At 47.8% G+C, this 14,934-nt stretch overlaps 5 protein-coding genes across 6 annotated transcripts; 2 read left to right on the top strand and 3 right to left on the bottom strand.

The window, feature by feature from the left end:
• Window positions 1–1,650: 1,650 nt before the first annotated feature.
• On the bottom strand, window positions 1,651–6,999 carry TERG_07834 (uncharacterized protein). 2 transcript variants are annotated; one of them, XM_047750478.1, is made up of 3 exons: window positions 6,335–6,999; window positions 3,887–6,168; window positions 1,651–3,815 (listed from the first exon to the last, which is right to left on the bottom strand). In XM_047750478.1, the coding sequence occupies exon 3, from the start codon at window positions 3,549–3,551 to the stop codon at window positions 1,914–1,916; it is 1,638 nt and encodes a 545-aa protein (XP_047607377.1). In that variant the 5' UTR covers window positions 3,552–3,815; window positions 3,887–6,168; window positions 6,335–6,999; the 3' UTR covers window positions 1,651–1,913. The 2 variants fall into 2 exon arrangements, with proteins under 2 accessions (XP_047607377.1, XP_047604824.1); XM_047748834.1 differs by having other exon boundaries at window positions 1,651–6,168.
• Window positions 7,000–9,554: 2,555 nt separating this feature from the next.
• TERG_08956 (guanine nucleotide-binding protein subunit alpha) lies at window positions 9,555–10,902 on the top strand (the record flags this gene model as incomplete). Its single annotated transcript, XM_003231485.1, has 5 exons — window positions 9,555–9,672; window positions 9,744–10,086; window positions 10,175–10,587; window positions 10,660–10,803; window positions 10,859–10,902. The coding sequence occupies 5 exons, from the start codon at window positions 9,555–9,557 to the stop codon at window positions 10,900–10,902; spliced, it is 1,062 nt and encodes a 353-aa protein (XP_003231533.1).
• A 496-nt stretch (window positions 10,903–11,398) lies between these two features.
• TERG_12603 (uncharacterized protein) lies at window positions 11,399–11,938 on the top strand (the record flags this gene model as incomplete). Its single annotated transcript, XM_047751542.1, has 1 exon — window positions 11,399–11,938. The coding sequence occupies one exon, from the start codon at window positions 11,399–11,401 to the stop codon at window positions 11,936–11,938; it is 540 nt and encodes a 179-aa protein (XP_047607376.1).
• A 138-nt stretch (window positions 11,939–12,076) lies between these two features.
• Window positions 12,077–13,305, bottom strand: TERG_07832 (uncharacterized protein; the record flags this gene model as incomplete). The annotated part of the gene is made up of 2 exons (XM_003231484.1): window positions 12,077–13,075; window positions 13,150–13,305. The coding sequence occupies 2 exons, from the start codon at window positions 13,303–13,305 to the stop codon at window positions 12,077–12,079; spliced, it is 1,155 nt and encodes a 384-aa protein (XP_003231532.1).
• Window positions 13,306–13,756: 451 nt separating this feature from the next.
• Window positions 13,757–14,557, bottom strand: TERG_07831 (uncharacterized protein; the record flags this gene model as incomplete). The annotated part of the gene is made up of 2 exons (XM_003231483.1): window positions 13,757–14,091; window positions 14,149–14,557. 2 exons carry the CDS (start codon window positions 14,555–14,557, stop codon window positions 13,757–13,759), a joined length of 744 nt encoding a protein of 247 aa, XP_003231531.1.
• Between the last annotated feature and the right edge of the window lie 377 nt (window positions 14,558–14,934).

Raw genomic sequence — 14,934 nt, 5'->3', positions numbered from 1 at the left:
ATGATTCCTTTTATCGTTTCCCTTCTCGTTACCTTTATTTTTCCCCTTTGGCCTCTTCCATAGTAAGGAACCGCATAATCCGGACTCGATCTACAACTTTTAACCAGCATCTGGTACTCTCGCTACGCATTTCAACAACAGCTCTTTGTTTCGAGTAATCAACATCGACCTGGGCCACCGGGAAAATAATATAGCCATGCCAGAATGGACTTTCGAAACAAGCAAAGCAAAGAGTAAGGGAAGGGGAGTCAAGACAAACCACCGTCCCTGGCCGGGTCCTATCAAGTTCCTTTTACAACTGCTTCTATCAAAACTACTCATCAACCCATCCCTCTGCGCACCCCATTGAGCATCTCATCCCTGCTATTTTTTATTTTTCATTTTTCTCTCTTCTTTTTCTGCACACTATAAAAACGGATAGCATGTATACCCCATTTCCCCCCCTTGCATCAGTTTTCGTCCCTGTCGTTACCGGGTCTCTGTTTGGTTTGCCATCTTCTATGTATTCTCATTCTCAATTCCCATTCTTATAATTACGGATCTGGCTCCTTTTCTTCTTTCTATATGATGGATAACCGCCTTACAGCTAGAAAGGGGGAGATTTCATCTGTTCAATCAACCCATTCAGACAACCCTCACACTCCTTACAACAGTTCGATTTCCTTTCTTTCCTTCTTTCTTTTTTCTTTCTTGGTTTCTTTCCATCCTTTTCTCTTCTTCATCTTAAAGCATAGCTTTTGTTCTTTTTTCTCGATGTACTTCGCTTCTACTTCTCCTGTCTCTGCCCTGGTTAAGGCAGACCAGATATCCCCCTGCCAGCGGGGAATTATTCTTCTATATTCTTCTATCTATTTATATCATTCGCATCTCTCCCGAGGGATTATTCATTTATTTATTTACCTGCTCTATTCTTCTGCCGTCACACCTCTGATTGCTCGTCTTCCGTGATTTTGCTTTTTGTGCTACGGTCATACATTTTCCATTCGCTTGGTGTACTTTGAGGCGGGTTCATCTACGCTGTGGTCTCCTTCAACCAACCGACCAACCAACCAACCATGAAAATGGAAATCGTACTACACTGGTCAAGGGGACCATGGGCTTCGGGGGTAACGTTCCCTTCTTTCGTTCCTTGGGTTTTGGTGGCTTTACATCTCAGCTTCTATTCCAGCGAACTTCCTAGCCCAGGGGAGTGCATAGATAGTATTGGATATTTCTCTTTCTTCCTCTAGTTATTAAAATCCTCATTTCTGCCTGCTTTATTTACGATTGGTGAGACTGTAAGATTACTGAATATCGAATATCAACTATACTACAGCGGACGTTGATAAGCTATTAATTACTATTTGCTAACTACACTAATTACTTTGCTCTGAAAGATAAAAAAAAAAAAAAAAAAAAACATATATGTTAACCTAACCTGTCCTCTCCTGACCATGGTATCTTCAATGCACGATGCAATAAAATGATAAACAATCACTCCTGCCGATGGCGAAAAGAACCGTTGCCTATAAGAGAAGAAGAATAAGAAAAAGGGGGTAGAAGGCAGCAGCTATCAAGGCATCCACAAGAAGAGAAAAAGAACCAGCCAAAGGCCATGCATGCGTACATGCATATGCGCGTGATGCCACCGCCGCCCGCTCCATACGGCCGAATGACTTTCCGCCTGCCGGGCATGCTGGCCTGATTTCTTTGTGCCTTGAAGTCAAGGGTTAGAGGATATAACAAAAGGCTAATTCGGGGATAAGAATGCAGTTCTTCTTTCTTTCGGGTTAATTATTCGGTGTGGTTGGCTCCAACATCATTACCACGGCCCCCATTGTTCATCATGTGCTCCATAAAGGTCATGTAGTCGTACTTCGCGACATCCCTGTCCTCCAGGAGGTCAGGCCCCGTGTGCTTGGGCATTGACTCTACTAGGTTCTCGATAAGTTCATCCGGTATGAGGGAGTGCCGAAGATCAAGCTCGGTAACATATGGCTGTGGTAAGTGTAATTAGCTGACTGACACATACACAAGTTGTAAGGGGGTAGTTGGGAATAAAACAGCTCCCAGGAGAATGGGCAAAATTCAAAGATGTTATTACCTTCCCGTCCGCTACTCCTTGAAACTCTGAAGACCTGTTCAGCGTGTGTTGTCTCAGTGACGCTGACCATGAATCGAATGAACTGTTCAAAGCTGACGCCAGCGTTTCTCTCTAGACGGTTCGGGCCACAGGTCTCCACGAACACCTCGTGCATCTCGTCTTCATCGTATACCAAACCCAAACTGGCTAATGCAGCCGAGAATTCTATCTCATGCAGAGTGTTTGTCGAATCCCGGTCAAAATGTCTGAATACAGACTCGAATTCTTCAAGCTGTATGGGGGTTAGATTGGTCATGTTCCGCGCAACCATCTGGTTTTCCAAGAATGCTAGCTTCTTCGCTACACTGGATTTGACAAGGCTCAGTTCATAGGAGAGCTCTTCAAAGGTGTAGGTGGTAAAGTCATTCTCTTCAATGTTAGCTTCTGCGCACTGTTCGTCAAGGTCCTCTATTGTTTCTAGGAATGCGTCTAAGGGCGGTAGGTTATCGCTCAGCCGTCGAACGTGCGTTAACTGATCTTCAACGTCTCCTTCGAGACCCGAGATCGCCAGCGAAAGCGTGTTCAAGGTTAGGGCGAAATCATTAGCCTTGTCCGCAAACGATCGCCGAAGGGCATTTTTGATATCACGGATAGTTTCATTGATCAACTGGCTTCGCTTGTGCTCATAGGTGGTTAAACTAGCCCATTCTTCATCTAAGACCTCTAGCCTGAGTTCTGGTGGTGGATCATAGGCCCGCAGTCGGTAGGTGCTCAGCTTCGTCTTGATATTCCCCAGCAGGGCAGCAAGGTCAGACTTCTCAGCGACCCATTCGCGCTTCTGGTTCTTTTTGTACGCGGCAAACTCGCTGGCTTGTTCTTTGGCATCTGCGTATGTGCCTTCAAAGGTAGAGTTAAGCCATTTCTCCTGCTGAGCAGCAATGTTCTTCAGCAAAGCCCTCATCCGGCGCTCAAAGGAGTTTTGCATCTCCCAAGCTCCTTGCATGTTTTGAACGAACTTCTCGACACGTCTGCCGGCATTTTCTACCTTCTCAAGCTGTGAAAAGGCATGGAACCAATACGCAATGTAGGTCATGAGGGATCGCTCGTCTGGCTTTGCAACATCGCACACGTCCTCTACGTCAAGCAGGTCCGGAATGCCAATCTCCTCTGCAGCAATGTCAAAGGCCAGCTGCATGTTCTTCCTATGTTCGGTCTTGTCTAGTGAGTCGAAATCGATCAGGTCGGGTCTATGGATATCCAGCAGGGCGCAGAACGCAAGCCCATCGTTCCAGCTTGAGGAGAAATCCCGCACTTCCACACCTGGATAACAAGCTGTTTTCCGTTGACACCATAGCAATAAGCCCTCTTTGGCCGTCATGCCCTCCTCGTTGATATCGCTGATGGTGAATCGCAGAATGAGGGTCCATATTAGGCCGAGTATTATCTTTCTGTTTCCGTCAACGATGTCTTCTGCGCCAATGTTGGTCATCTGTATCCCCCTCCCCTTGATAAAGTCGAGACATTTATTCGCATTTTCGAACTTTTGTACTCGAAGCTTTGGCTTTGAAGCATATCGGCCCAACGACTCGTTCCCAAGTATCTCGAGGATGTGGATTAGGATAACCTGTGTCGAGCCGTACACATTAGTACAGTGATAACTCTCGTCGTCGTCGTCCAAATACTGACTCCATCTGAAAGGTCCTCCACCAGGTCATTTATGGCGATGTTCCGGATCTTGAGCTTTGTGTTTAACCTAGAAGCAGCAGTTTAGCAACCCTGACACTAATGTAGGCCATAAGAGACACTATTAAACCATAGACTCACCATTTTGTGAATGTCTTTTGCTGGACATTTATCCATTGCTTTTCTACGGTCAACATTTTTCAGATAGCGGCACAGAAAGTGGCGGGCCCTGGCCTCTGTTTGGACCCCTGTAACAAAAACAACAAACGCTGCGACCGCCAGTAGGGGCTAATATTGGTAGACTAGCAAATATCCCGGGCTCGGATCGACCGCACTAGAGCCCTTGAAAGCAGAGATGGCGCAGAATCAACCTTGGAGTGAGTTGTACTTGGTCAAATTGAAGGTTGGTGGAGGTGGGTGTTTTTCTTGTCTCATGCGCTGGAGTTGACGAGGGAAGACGAGCGCGCGCCAAGGCCGACAGCCGCGGCGTCAAAAACGGGTGGCTGGCGGGTTTTTTCGTCGTGTTGGTCCAGCCAGGCCTGCAACGCAGCAAGCAGAGATTTGTTTGCTTGCCATCCTTTTACCAGTGGATGCCGTTACGATCTTCTAGCAAGTGTTACTGTTGTGGCTGAAGATGATGCCTCCCCCACGGATTTCCCTGCTCCGTGCTCGATACCATCAAGATGATGTCATGAACGTTGAAAGGCCTAATTAATATGTCTAATACGGTGGTCAATTTACTTATCTTATCCGGACCCTGCTGGGCTAATGCAGGCTGCCGATCTTGCGGGAGCTGTTCGGGTCATTATTTGGTCGAAGAGGGATAGTTTTCTTCGTTGATGGTCGTGGTAGACGGCTGATATACGGCAGGGTAGAGTATACGCCATCAATCCACCATCCACATGAACCAATTGAGATGATACGACGATACCTAGTATCAAAAATAAAGATTGTCTTAAGCGGGAGCCATGATAGCAATTTCCCGTGCTAGATTGAATACCGCTAACAGAATATCTACGGAGGATACCCTGCCAGGAGAAATCTATGAGTGAATACCGGCGGGAAAACTATAATGTCAACTATCGGGATCGTACAAGAGCTCTGGCCATTAACATATGACTATTTTGAAAGCGGTTATTTGGGTACCCTGGCCGCCTACGTCCATCAGCAGTTGCATCCGCTAGTTACACAGCTACTATATATATAACATCGCAAGCCTCAATGAGCCGCCCGAGACGTTAAACAAACAAACCAAAAGACTACGATACAAGCATATGAGGCTTTTTCAGGGGAAGGGGCCATATATATAGTCAAGGGTCGACCTGAGGGTACGTCTCCAAAAAGGTTATGGCTCACAACTTAAACGGCGATATTGAGGCCAAAATAAAAGCGCCAGTGGAAGGCATCAATCCTTACGGAAAGGCTGCCGGTATTAAGATTAGAGTTGGTACGACATAGTTACGGGGTTGCCTCTTTGCCAGAAGGGAACCAGTCAATAACGGCCAATGGTGAATTTGATCTGGGAGACGTGCATCCCATCTAAAGATCCGGATTCACTATCCCTAGGCATACGTCGACCTTTTGCAGTATGGAGCACGTCAAACATATAGTTGTGATCTCGACCAGCCATCTCACACAGGACTGGAGGGGGTTCCGGCAAACAATGTACCCCAGAGGTGCCACTGTAGCTCAGGGATGATAGGGGGCCACATCAGATCGTCTCTGGTTGCCATTGAAGATATGACCAGTCGGTGGCTCTTCCTAATAGTCTAGCCGAAGAGGATATCACTTCCTTGCACCAACAGTCACGGAAGAGGCTGATGATCGCCATATCGATGAGTTTCCACCAACTAGTTATGTAGATTCGAAGTGAGTACGAAGTACTAGGTAGGAGTCAAACAGTAGTTGAAAATTGACTGGTCGTCGCCGATTCTCTGCAGTATCCGGAAGGGGTAGCGAGAGTAGAGTAGTTTACTGCACAAGTGGCTTGAAAGACTTTGCATTTCTGCACGTATGTAAGCGTATTCAATGGTAGAAGACAGCTTTAAAAGGTGGAATCAAGACCAGAGAGATTGATATCGTCATTTCGAGAGACGGCGGCGGTAATGCGCAGGGAAGATGGATATATTCAAGGGTATATATGATGCCTACCGAGAAGAATGACGGCCCTTCTTGCATAACTGAAAGGATGACCCTTGTGGCACGGTGAAACTGATAGGCTAGCCTTGCCTAGTGAACTCAATACCAAGAATTCGATAGAGAATGGATTTCCTGACAAGACATGATCCATCATCCACCCACCTGCAAGAGAACCTTAGGAGAGAATGGAGAACGAAGAACCCCGGCGGAGGAGACCCAGGAAGCGCACCCATGGAATACGGAGAAAGCAAGGGGTGAGAAAAGCGCCTGGAAAAACCATGGTCCTGTCACACTGATCATCAACACAGCCCTGTCTCTCCTACTACTATTTACTTGCTTGGTATGCTCGCTAGCCGAGCATCTATCCCCATCCACACCAAGGGATCCAAGTGATAGATAGAATAAAAAAGACTTACTCCGTACTCCGTACAAGACTGGGTACCGACTTACTTATGTGAACAGGGTCCCCCTTAACCACCAGTAGTATGAAAGAGGCGCAGATCAACCAGCAAGCGGCGAGAAAAATAAATAAAGGGTGGCTGCCCGTCACCAGACGCGATGTAAATCGGATCAACGCTGCGAAAAATCAATAGTTTTCCCAACCACGATATTGGCTCCATACGGCGTCGTTGAGAAGGTCGGGGGCGGTTTGATCGGTTAAGGTGAATATTATGTTTTTATTTCTTGCTCTCGTCGAAGAACTCGGGGAAAAGAAAGGGGTTTGGAAGAAAAATGTTCTAGAAAAGTTCGATGAAACCTTCCTTGTCAGCGGAGGTAATAAACCCACTTGTGTCAAGCTGGTGGACTGTTTTATGCAGGTGTATCGCTATAATTGGGCGCCCTGCTTATAATATAGTCGCTGTGCAAGCGGCTGTCTGGAGCGCGAGTTGATTAACGCTTTATCGTCCTTTGCTTTTCTGTTGTATATATATAATACGAGCGAGCAGCTGTTATCTGAGGCTGGTCTTCTGCATGAAATCATAATGATGGAGACGGGTTACTCCATTTATGTAAGTAAGTAGCGCAAATGTGAGATAGTGTATCGTTCAGCATGTCAGCAATTCCCGTAAGTAGAGAAGGTCTGCAGCAGGGATGTCGAAGGCCCTACCTACCCCACCCGCTGGACGTGAGCATTGCGGGTCCTCTGGGAAATTGGTCTGGGTCGCGCAAGTCGGAAAGACGAAAATCGCCTTGTCTTTCTCCATCCTTCCGGTCACTGTTCTTTCATGACTTTTTCTTCTTCTTCCGCTTCTTCTTCTTCTTCTTCTCGTCTTCATCTGCGGCGCTTCCTTCGAGCGCAAATTAAGTAACCCGCTAGACCCGATGCGGCAAGTGATCGACCGGCGAGGTATAAAAATAGTCACTCACGTGATATTAAGGGGTACATCACGTGATATTACTTTTTGGCGGTCCCAGAAGAGGACGCGGAAAAAAAAAAAGGGGGGGGGGGGGAAGGGAGAATTAGTCGAAAAAAAAAGTTGGAAGTCGGGTGACGGTCGGTCGGGGTGGGTGATGCGGAGAGTGTATTCCGGTAAAAGAGCTGTCTTGATGCTGTTCATGCAGGGCCGGCTGGCGAGGCGTTGAGATGAAACATGTTCAGGAGGAGTCGAGTTGGAAGAAAGTTTGCTGTGTGTACAGAGTATACACCTCTAATGTATCATCAGGCTGAGAGACGAATATCGCTTAGAAATTGGAATATAAGAAAGAGCCCGTGCATGAGGAGATAACCCAGGGCAAAATAGCAATAATAACATTTTTATCTGGTAGTTCGACTCCTCTAGCCTGGCGAGGCTGGCACGCAGTTCGATAGCCGGGAGAGGTGCCTGCTTGCATGCTGGGAAGACCAGACAAGACGGGCTGGTGGCACCTGTGTTTCAGGATTCTCTGATCCGAACCACTACGAGATCGTGAGATGCTGCAGCGTTCTGTGCTGTGTATGGAGTACATGTGAGGGGTTCATGCTGCTGTCGTTCACTCAGAGAGATTGACGCTGGTTGATTGATCTTCTGTTTGTATTATTGTTAATTACCGGCTGGACTGCTGAGTGGACCGAGATACTATTACAGAGCACGCGGACTGATATTGTGATATACTGATATACCCATTAGCATCAACCACTCTCATGTACGTACTCCGTAGTAGTAGGCTCACTCTGTGCTCTGTTTATCATCTAGGTCATCCAAGGACCAGAGGATAAGGTTGAAGGCCGCAGCCCCCCTCGCTGGCGAATGAGCCGTATCAACGACGCAGAAGGATCTCCACCCAGCAGCGAATGGGCTTTCCAGGCTCTCCTGGTGCAGTTGGAGGCTGTGATCCTCGCATTCACGCCCAATCACACCGGCCAGCAGGGCTGACAAGCATCTCCAACCCGTCCTTCCTGCTGTACAGTATCGATACGGGGGGGTGAGGGGGCTGGCGATCGCGAGGCTTGCCCTCTGCCAGCTCCATCGCAACCGTCTCCGCCGTCTGCCTGTCCGTCTGTCGCCCGCCGCCGCCGCCGCCGTCGAAAAGGAAGCCCGTCACTGTAAGTAAACAAGATGTAATAATAATAATGGAGTCGAGCAACAGCGCCTTGCCTGCACCCGCGTCACGTATCGCCCGGACTAGCGTATTGCCAATACCGCTAGGGGTGGTCGAGCCGGCCAAGCGCGCACTTCGCTGCCCTTGCGCGGCGGGTCTGCTGTCCCGATCGGGCATGGCGCCGTAAGATGCCGGGCTGCCGTACTGTCACGCCCCCGTCACCGCGCAAGGGCAAAAATACGCCGTTCCGCTCACTTTCTTTTCTTCGTCGCTTTTTCCGCTTTTCTTCCTCTTTTTCCTCCTCGACCTTTTTTTTGCTTGCTTCGAGACTCCACGTCGAGCAAACCCAACAACATCAACATCAACATCAACATCGACATCGACATCGACATCGACACCGACGACGACACCAACGACGACAGCGACAGCGACCTCCCATCGCCGTCCTCGTCAGCGACGCCCGCCAGCGCCTCCGACCTCGACCTCGACCTCAACAGCCAGCCGTCTCGAAGAAAAGGCCGACCGTCGTCTGTCGTCTGTCGCATCCGTGTTCCTCTCCCCTCGCCGTCGACGCCGTTCTGGCCGCTGCTCCCAGGGGTTCCTTTGTTCGTTTTTTTTTTTTTTTTTTTTTTTTTTTTTTTTAACCCTCTTTTCGCCGGGTGTTCTCTCTGCCCTTTGCCACGAACCACCATCCCCTTTTGTCCGGTCTTAGGCAGAACCCTCACTCCTCGCATCGCCGGGTAGCTACTAATATCGCGCTGCAGTGCATAATAATAATAATGTGAGTGCTGTCCCTGCTCAGAACACGCTCTCTCGCTCCGTTTTTGCCAGTGTTGCTCCCGCTTCAGCCCTCGCTCTTCTCTTCTCTTTCTTGCCCTTGGTTTTGGGGGCTGGAACCTCAGGCCAGCCTATTTGAATACGGACTCGCTCTTCGACTTCTCTCTCTCTCTCTCTTTTCTCTCTCGCTGTCTTTGTCTCTTCCCTTCTGCCTTCGCTAGTTATCCTCAAAGGGAGAACGGAAGGAAAAAAATTTCAGCCGCTAGAAAGACATCTCTTTTCTAACTGTAGCCATCCAGCAGATCCTCCATCTTCAATCCTATTTGTGCATTTACATACTGTTGATCGAGTTCCTGTTTGATAAACCGCCAAAATGGGTTGCGGAATGAGTACTGAGGATAAGGAGGGGAAGGCCAGAAACGAGGAGATCGAAAACCAGCTTAAGAGGGACAAGTTGATGCAGAGAAATGAAATCAAGATGCTTCTGCTTGGTAAGTTGTCGTTGGCTGGCTTCTTCTGGTGATGGTGCAGCTGCTGATCAGAGCCATAACACACGCAACAGGTGCTGGAGAGTCTGGAAAATCTACCATCCTGAAACAGATGAAACTTATCCACGAGGGATCCTACTCTCGCGATGAACGCGAGTCGTTTAAAGAAATCATCTTCAGCAACACCGTCCAGTCCATGCGTGTCATCCTCGAGGCCATGGAGAGTCTGGAACTTCCGCTCGATGACCAACGGGCTGAATACCACGTACACACCATCTTCATGCAGCCAGCTCAGATCGAGGGTGACTCTCTCCCTCCTGAGGTTGGTTCTGCTATCGAGGCCCTGTGGAAAGATGCTGGCGTTCAAGAGTGTTTCAAGCGATCAAGAGAGTACCAATTGAACGATTCTGCCAGATAGTATGTCTTACATGCCCCCCCCCCATTCTTAGCTTAGATTTTGCCTCCTTTGGGAGAGAATCAAAATACTAACCACCAAATTACCTAGCTACTTTGACTCCATTGGCCGAATTGCCGCCCCAGACTATCTCCCTAACGACCAGGACGTCCTTCGCTCCCGTGTCAAGACCACTGGTATCACCGAAACAACCTTCATCATCGGTGACCTTACCTATCGCATGTTCGACGTCGGTGGCCAGCGTTCTGAGCGTAAGAAGTGGATTCACTGCTTCGAGAACGTCACCACCATCCTCTTCCTTGTCGCTATTTCAGAGTACGACCAGCTCCTCTTCGAAGATGAAACCGTCAACAGAATGCAGGAGGCTCTTACCCTGTTCGACTCTATCTGCAACTCGAGATGGTTCATCAACACATCCATCATCTTGTTCTTGAACAAGATTGACCGATTCAAGGAGAAACTGCCTGTCAGCCCGATGAAGAACTACTTCCCTGACTATGAAGGTGCGTTGTCTCCACTCTGTTTTTGTCGAAGCCCGTTGTCCAATTTCGTTTACTGACACAAAAACCCTCTAGGTGGCGCCGACTACTCTGCTGCTTGTGACTACATCCTCAACCGCTTCGTCTCATTAAACCAGGCCGAGCAGAAACAAATCTACACACACTTCACCTGTGCCACTGACACCACCCAGATCCGATTCGTCATGGCTGCTGTCAATGGTATGTTATCTCTGCTCAACCCTATCGATGAAGCTCTTTCTAACAATATATCTAGACATCATCATACAAGAGAATCTCCGACTCTGCGGTCTCATATAATGCATCTCTCTCTCTTTTTTTTAAAAAAAAAAAAAAAGAAAAAAGAAGTCCCAGCTTCCTGACCTCTACCGGGGTCGTTGTCTCTCTCTTTCTCTTATCTTACGTGTATCTGATATCCCAATAATTAACCTGCTAAAAATCCCCAGCAACCAACGCGACACGTCTCCCGCCTTTTTCAATTCCCCCGTCCCGCCAATCTGCTTTGCGTGGCTTCTGCGGTCTTTCATTCTGCTTTTCCTCGTTTTTACCATCAAACCCCAGGCGTCTCGTTGACCGTTGAGTCTATGCCCCCCCATCCTCAGTTCTTGGATTACTAATTTCCTACTAATATGTCCATTGCAACGCAGGCAAGGATATCCTCTTTTTCCTTCCACCGATTACTCCCTTGCTTCTCCTTCCCCTTTCTTCAGGGGCCCATCCATTTCTTCGCTACTCCACCAACAAAACCTCACCATCACCAATTAACTAACCAACCAGTCAGCTCTCGCTGATCTCAATGCCCAACACCATACCTTCATCAAAGTATCGGTCGGCATATTTTACGGATTCCACGTCTATTGCTTTCTCTTTTTTCCCCCTTTTTGCTCTGTTCTTTTTCTGTTTCGAGTGTTCCGTCACTTTTTTTCCTGTTTTCCTTGGTATATCCTCAAGTTTTCCCTCAGCCCTCTCCCTCCATCTTTCATTCAAAGGTATTCCCCCCCTTCTACTTTCATCCTGTGTCTCCTTATCTCTCTCGCCTGTGGGGGTAAACCTGTACAATTTCTCAAATGCAAATTCTCTTCCCTTATCTCCATGTCGGTACGGAAATCAGGAGGGTAACAATGGCCGTAAATGCTATTCTATAATTCTCTTGTCTTTTCCTTCCTTTGTTCTCTTCTCTGTCCTCTCTTCACCTTGTCTTTCTCTCTTTTTTGAACCTTTGTGTTTTTCTCTGTCTCCTCGCATCTCTCTACCGCTTATTCGTTTTTGGCGAAGTTTTTATATAGAAAATGATAGCAATTCGATGACGTTAAACATGACTTCTTTACTCGTTTGATTATTATCTTGTTATCTTATAGTTGAATCAGTTCATAATAAACTCGCTAGAGCATAACCTCGTCCAAACAAAAATACGGGTATATAGTTGATTCCGCCTACAAAAGTACAACCCACTCAAAAAGCACATCCCACTTCCTCAAAACCTCAGTTTGGGCCCAACATATACAATCATAATAGCCACAATCCACAGCCCGAATATCCATAAATACATCAACATCCTCCCCCACCATCCTCTACCTTCACTCATCCGTCGAAGCATACTCATCTTCTGCCCCGCCGACTCTAGACCAGTTGTGTTCCTATCTAGTCCCTCCACGGCACGGTCTAGAATCGACTTTTCCGACTCAAGAGTCGAATTGAACGTCTGCGTCGAGGTCTTCAGCTGTTGGGCAAGCGTGAGCAAGGAATCCGTTAGTGACTCCTGTTCTTGGCGATCTTGGGCCAGGGAGGCTTCGGGATCGAGATCCAATTCTTTTCTGGAGGGATCTCGAGGGCGGAAATAAGGGTTGGGGCTCGGGGCGGGCTTTAAGGGACCCGTGGGTGTTGATGTTGTCAGGTATGCGGAAGTTGTAAGTGCCCCTGTTGATCTGGCGGCTTCAGTAGGGCGGATGACCGTATCAGTTGGCGTTTGAGTTGCTGGTATTGCATTTCGGTTGCGAAGTATGTTTGAACCATGTGCTTCGCTGTGAGTCGATGTGGAACCGTACGAGGAAGATGGTGGCGTGGGAATCACGGAACTCAGGCTTGCTTCTGATGTAGTTGACTGGTCCAGGCCTTCTACCGGTCTAGATTCATCTCTTATATTCGCGGAACTTGCCGAGGCCTGTGAAGATATGTTTTCTGGCGTGATGCTGTCTTGTGGCGTGGGGAGGATGTCTTCTTCATCTTCTGACGAGTAGACGCTCGCGTCAGCTATATATTCGGAGGAGGGGGAGGTGGTGGTGGTTGTATTAGCCGCTGCCATTGTGCGAGCATGCGCCTGGGTGCTGAGATCGTCTAATCTCTGTCGAAGTATCTTAAGCTGTTGTCTCTTCTGTGAGAGGTCCGATTGAACCGTTTGTCTGCGTTGGGGGTGCTTTATATCTGCCGAGTTTCGCTCAAGCTGGAGTAATAAGTTGCGGCCATATTCTATATTCTAAAGCGGATATCAGTAATCTTCACACCATCATCTCAGTAAAATAAGTGTATTGAAGGAGTAGAATGCCTTACAGCACCAACACGAGCTCTATGATATTGCGATCTTAGCAGAGGCTTCAGGTCCGCCGAAGGCGATAGTATGTTGCTTTCCAGCCGAGAGAGTAGCTGGGTGAGATTTATAGAGGTGATATTAGGGGATACATATGCCTCTGATAGCTTCCGTGCCATTTCGAATGCGATAATAATAGGCCGTTCAACCAGTTCAATGTTTTGTCTTCCCTTCTGGCTCCGTCTTTTTGATAATCAGTTAACGGGTTATCTGTCAAACGCCAAGGGTTTATGCCAAGAGATTGATAACTTTGATTAGTCACCCGATAACACTTTGGAGAGCGGAAGTTCCCGACATCCACAAACGTCCTAAGCGAAGGGCCAGCGGTCATTTCTCTCTTACTTCTACCACGAAGCATGGAATGACATGGCCGATATCATTAGCTGGATGATACTGAAAAGTAATATGGACAGATTGCGCCACTGGTTCTTATATGTCACCCTTAATATCCTCGGCGCAGCCAGTGTTTCATGGATCCGATAGTTAATTGAATATTTACAAGTCGCTATATAAGGGAGACTATATACAAGCTCTAACTCTGAACCAGCGGCAGGGACGGGATCAATCCTGCTAATTCGTTTCCCATGGCTTCTCAGTAACCCCTTCGATGTACATGCCACCCCTTGGCCGCCACATGCAAGCGTTTTCTACTGGCAACAGCCGCTCTCGAGCTTCCTGGAATTCCTTCTGCTTTTCTTCCGAAAGACCCTCGGGCATAGGACAGTCTACACTCCAAGCATCCGTTACGATGAAACCCCGACGCTCGTAGACGGGACGTCCATAAGGAGTCGCATCTAGCCAGCATTCAAAATTCAACTCTTCGGCCTTATCCAAACCCCATTTAAGGAATAAAGAACCCACGCCGTACTTACGATATGATGGTATCGTAAAGGCAATATTCAGGACTGATAGTAAACAGTTAGCCTTATTACCCGGGAAATATAAGACAACCCGGTACTTACAAAGATGGGGTCTCCTCGCTTTCTTCGCACGGGGTGCAGTCGTATCTCGGAGGTATTTATTCGCAATGATCCTCTCCATAGAGCCCTCTGGATACCAGTCTGCAACGACTTTTTCTTCATCATACGTCTCGTACGGGTTTTTCTGGTGGATTTTCCATAGTGCTGCGCCGGCAATTTTGTTATTCGCATCCGCATCAACCACCTTCACCCACTGAGCGACGGGAAATTCGTTCCTATACTCCTCCTGGAAGAACTTGATGCTATCCGCAAGACTCTTTTCTCTGTCTTTGTTGAAAATAGGACAGAATATGCGGAAGAACTTCTGGTGAGGTTCCTCGTAGGCTTCCCATAAAGCGGTGACTAACTCCGGAAAGTCGTCCTCCCCAACCAGCTGCAGTTCCAGGCGCATTATTTATTGCTTAGTACTAGTATCTCACTTGGTGATGGTTAAAATTTTTGGAGACGGCGTAAAGAAAACCGTCCTTCTCGGGGTATCTTATATATGCCACCGGCGAACCATAACCATGGATCAAGGTGGAGATACTTTTCATGGTTGTTTGGTACCGGCCGGAAACTACCCGTGGCCCGCACACCTTGGGCCGTGTAGATCTCGAGATGCAGAAGAGATGACTCAAAAAGTCGTATGAATGCATTGCACACAGAGTATAAGCTGGCCCTGAGTGTCTTGCCTGCAAAGTCTGAAGAAGTGTTGCCACACAAGTGGCTTGGCTGCTGCTCTTTGAGCCTGTTGACAAATTCGTTACATATCTTGTATCATTAAATGTT

This window comes from Trichophyton rubrum (assembly GCF_000151425.1).
Source record: "Trichophyton rubrum CBS 118892 genomic scaffold supercont2.11, whole genome shotgun sequence".
NCBI classification, from domain to species: domain Eukaryota; kingdom Fungi; phylum Ascomycota; class Eurotiomycetes; order Onygenales; family Arthrodermataceae; genus Trichophyton; species Trichophyton rubrum.
The sequence above is the reverse complement of the archived record's forward strand: the minus strand, read 5'-3'. Positions and strand labels throughout refer to the sequence as shown.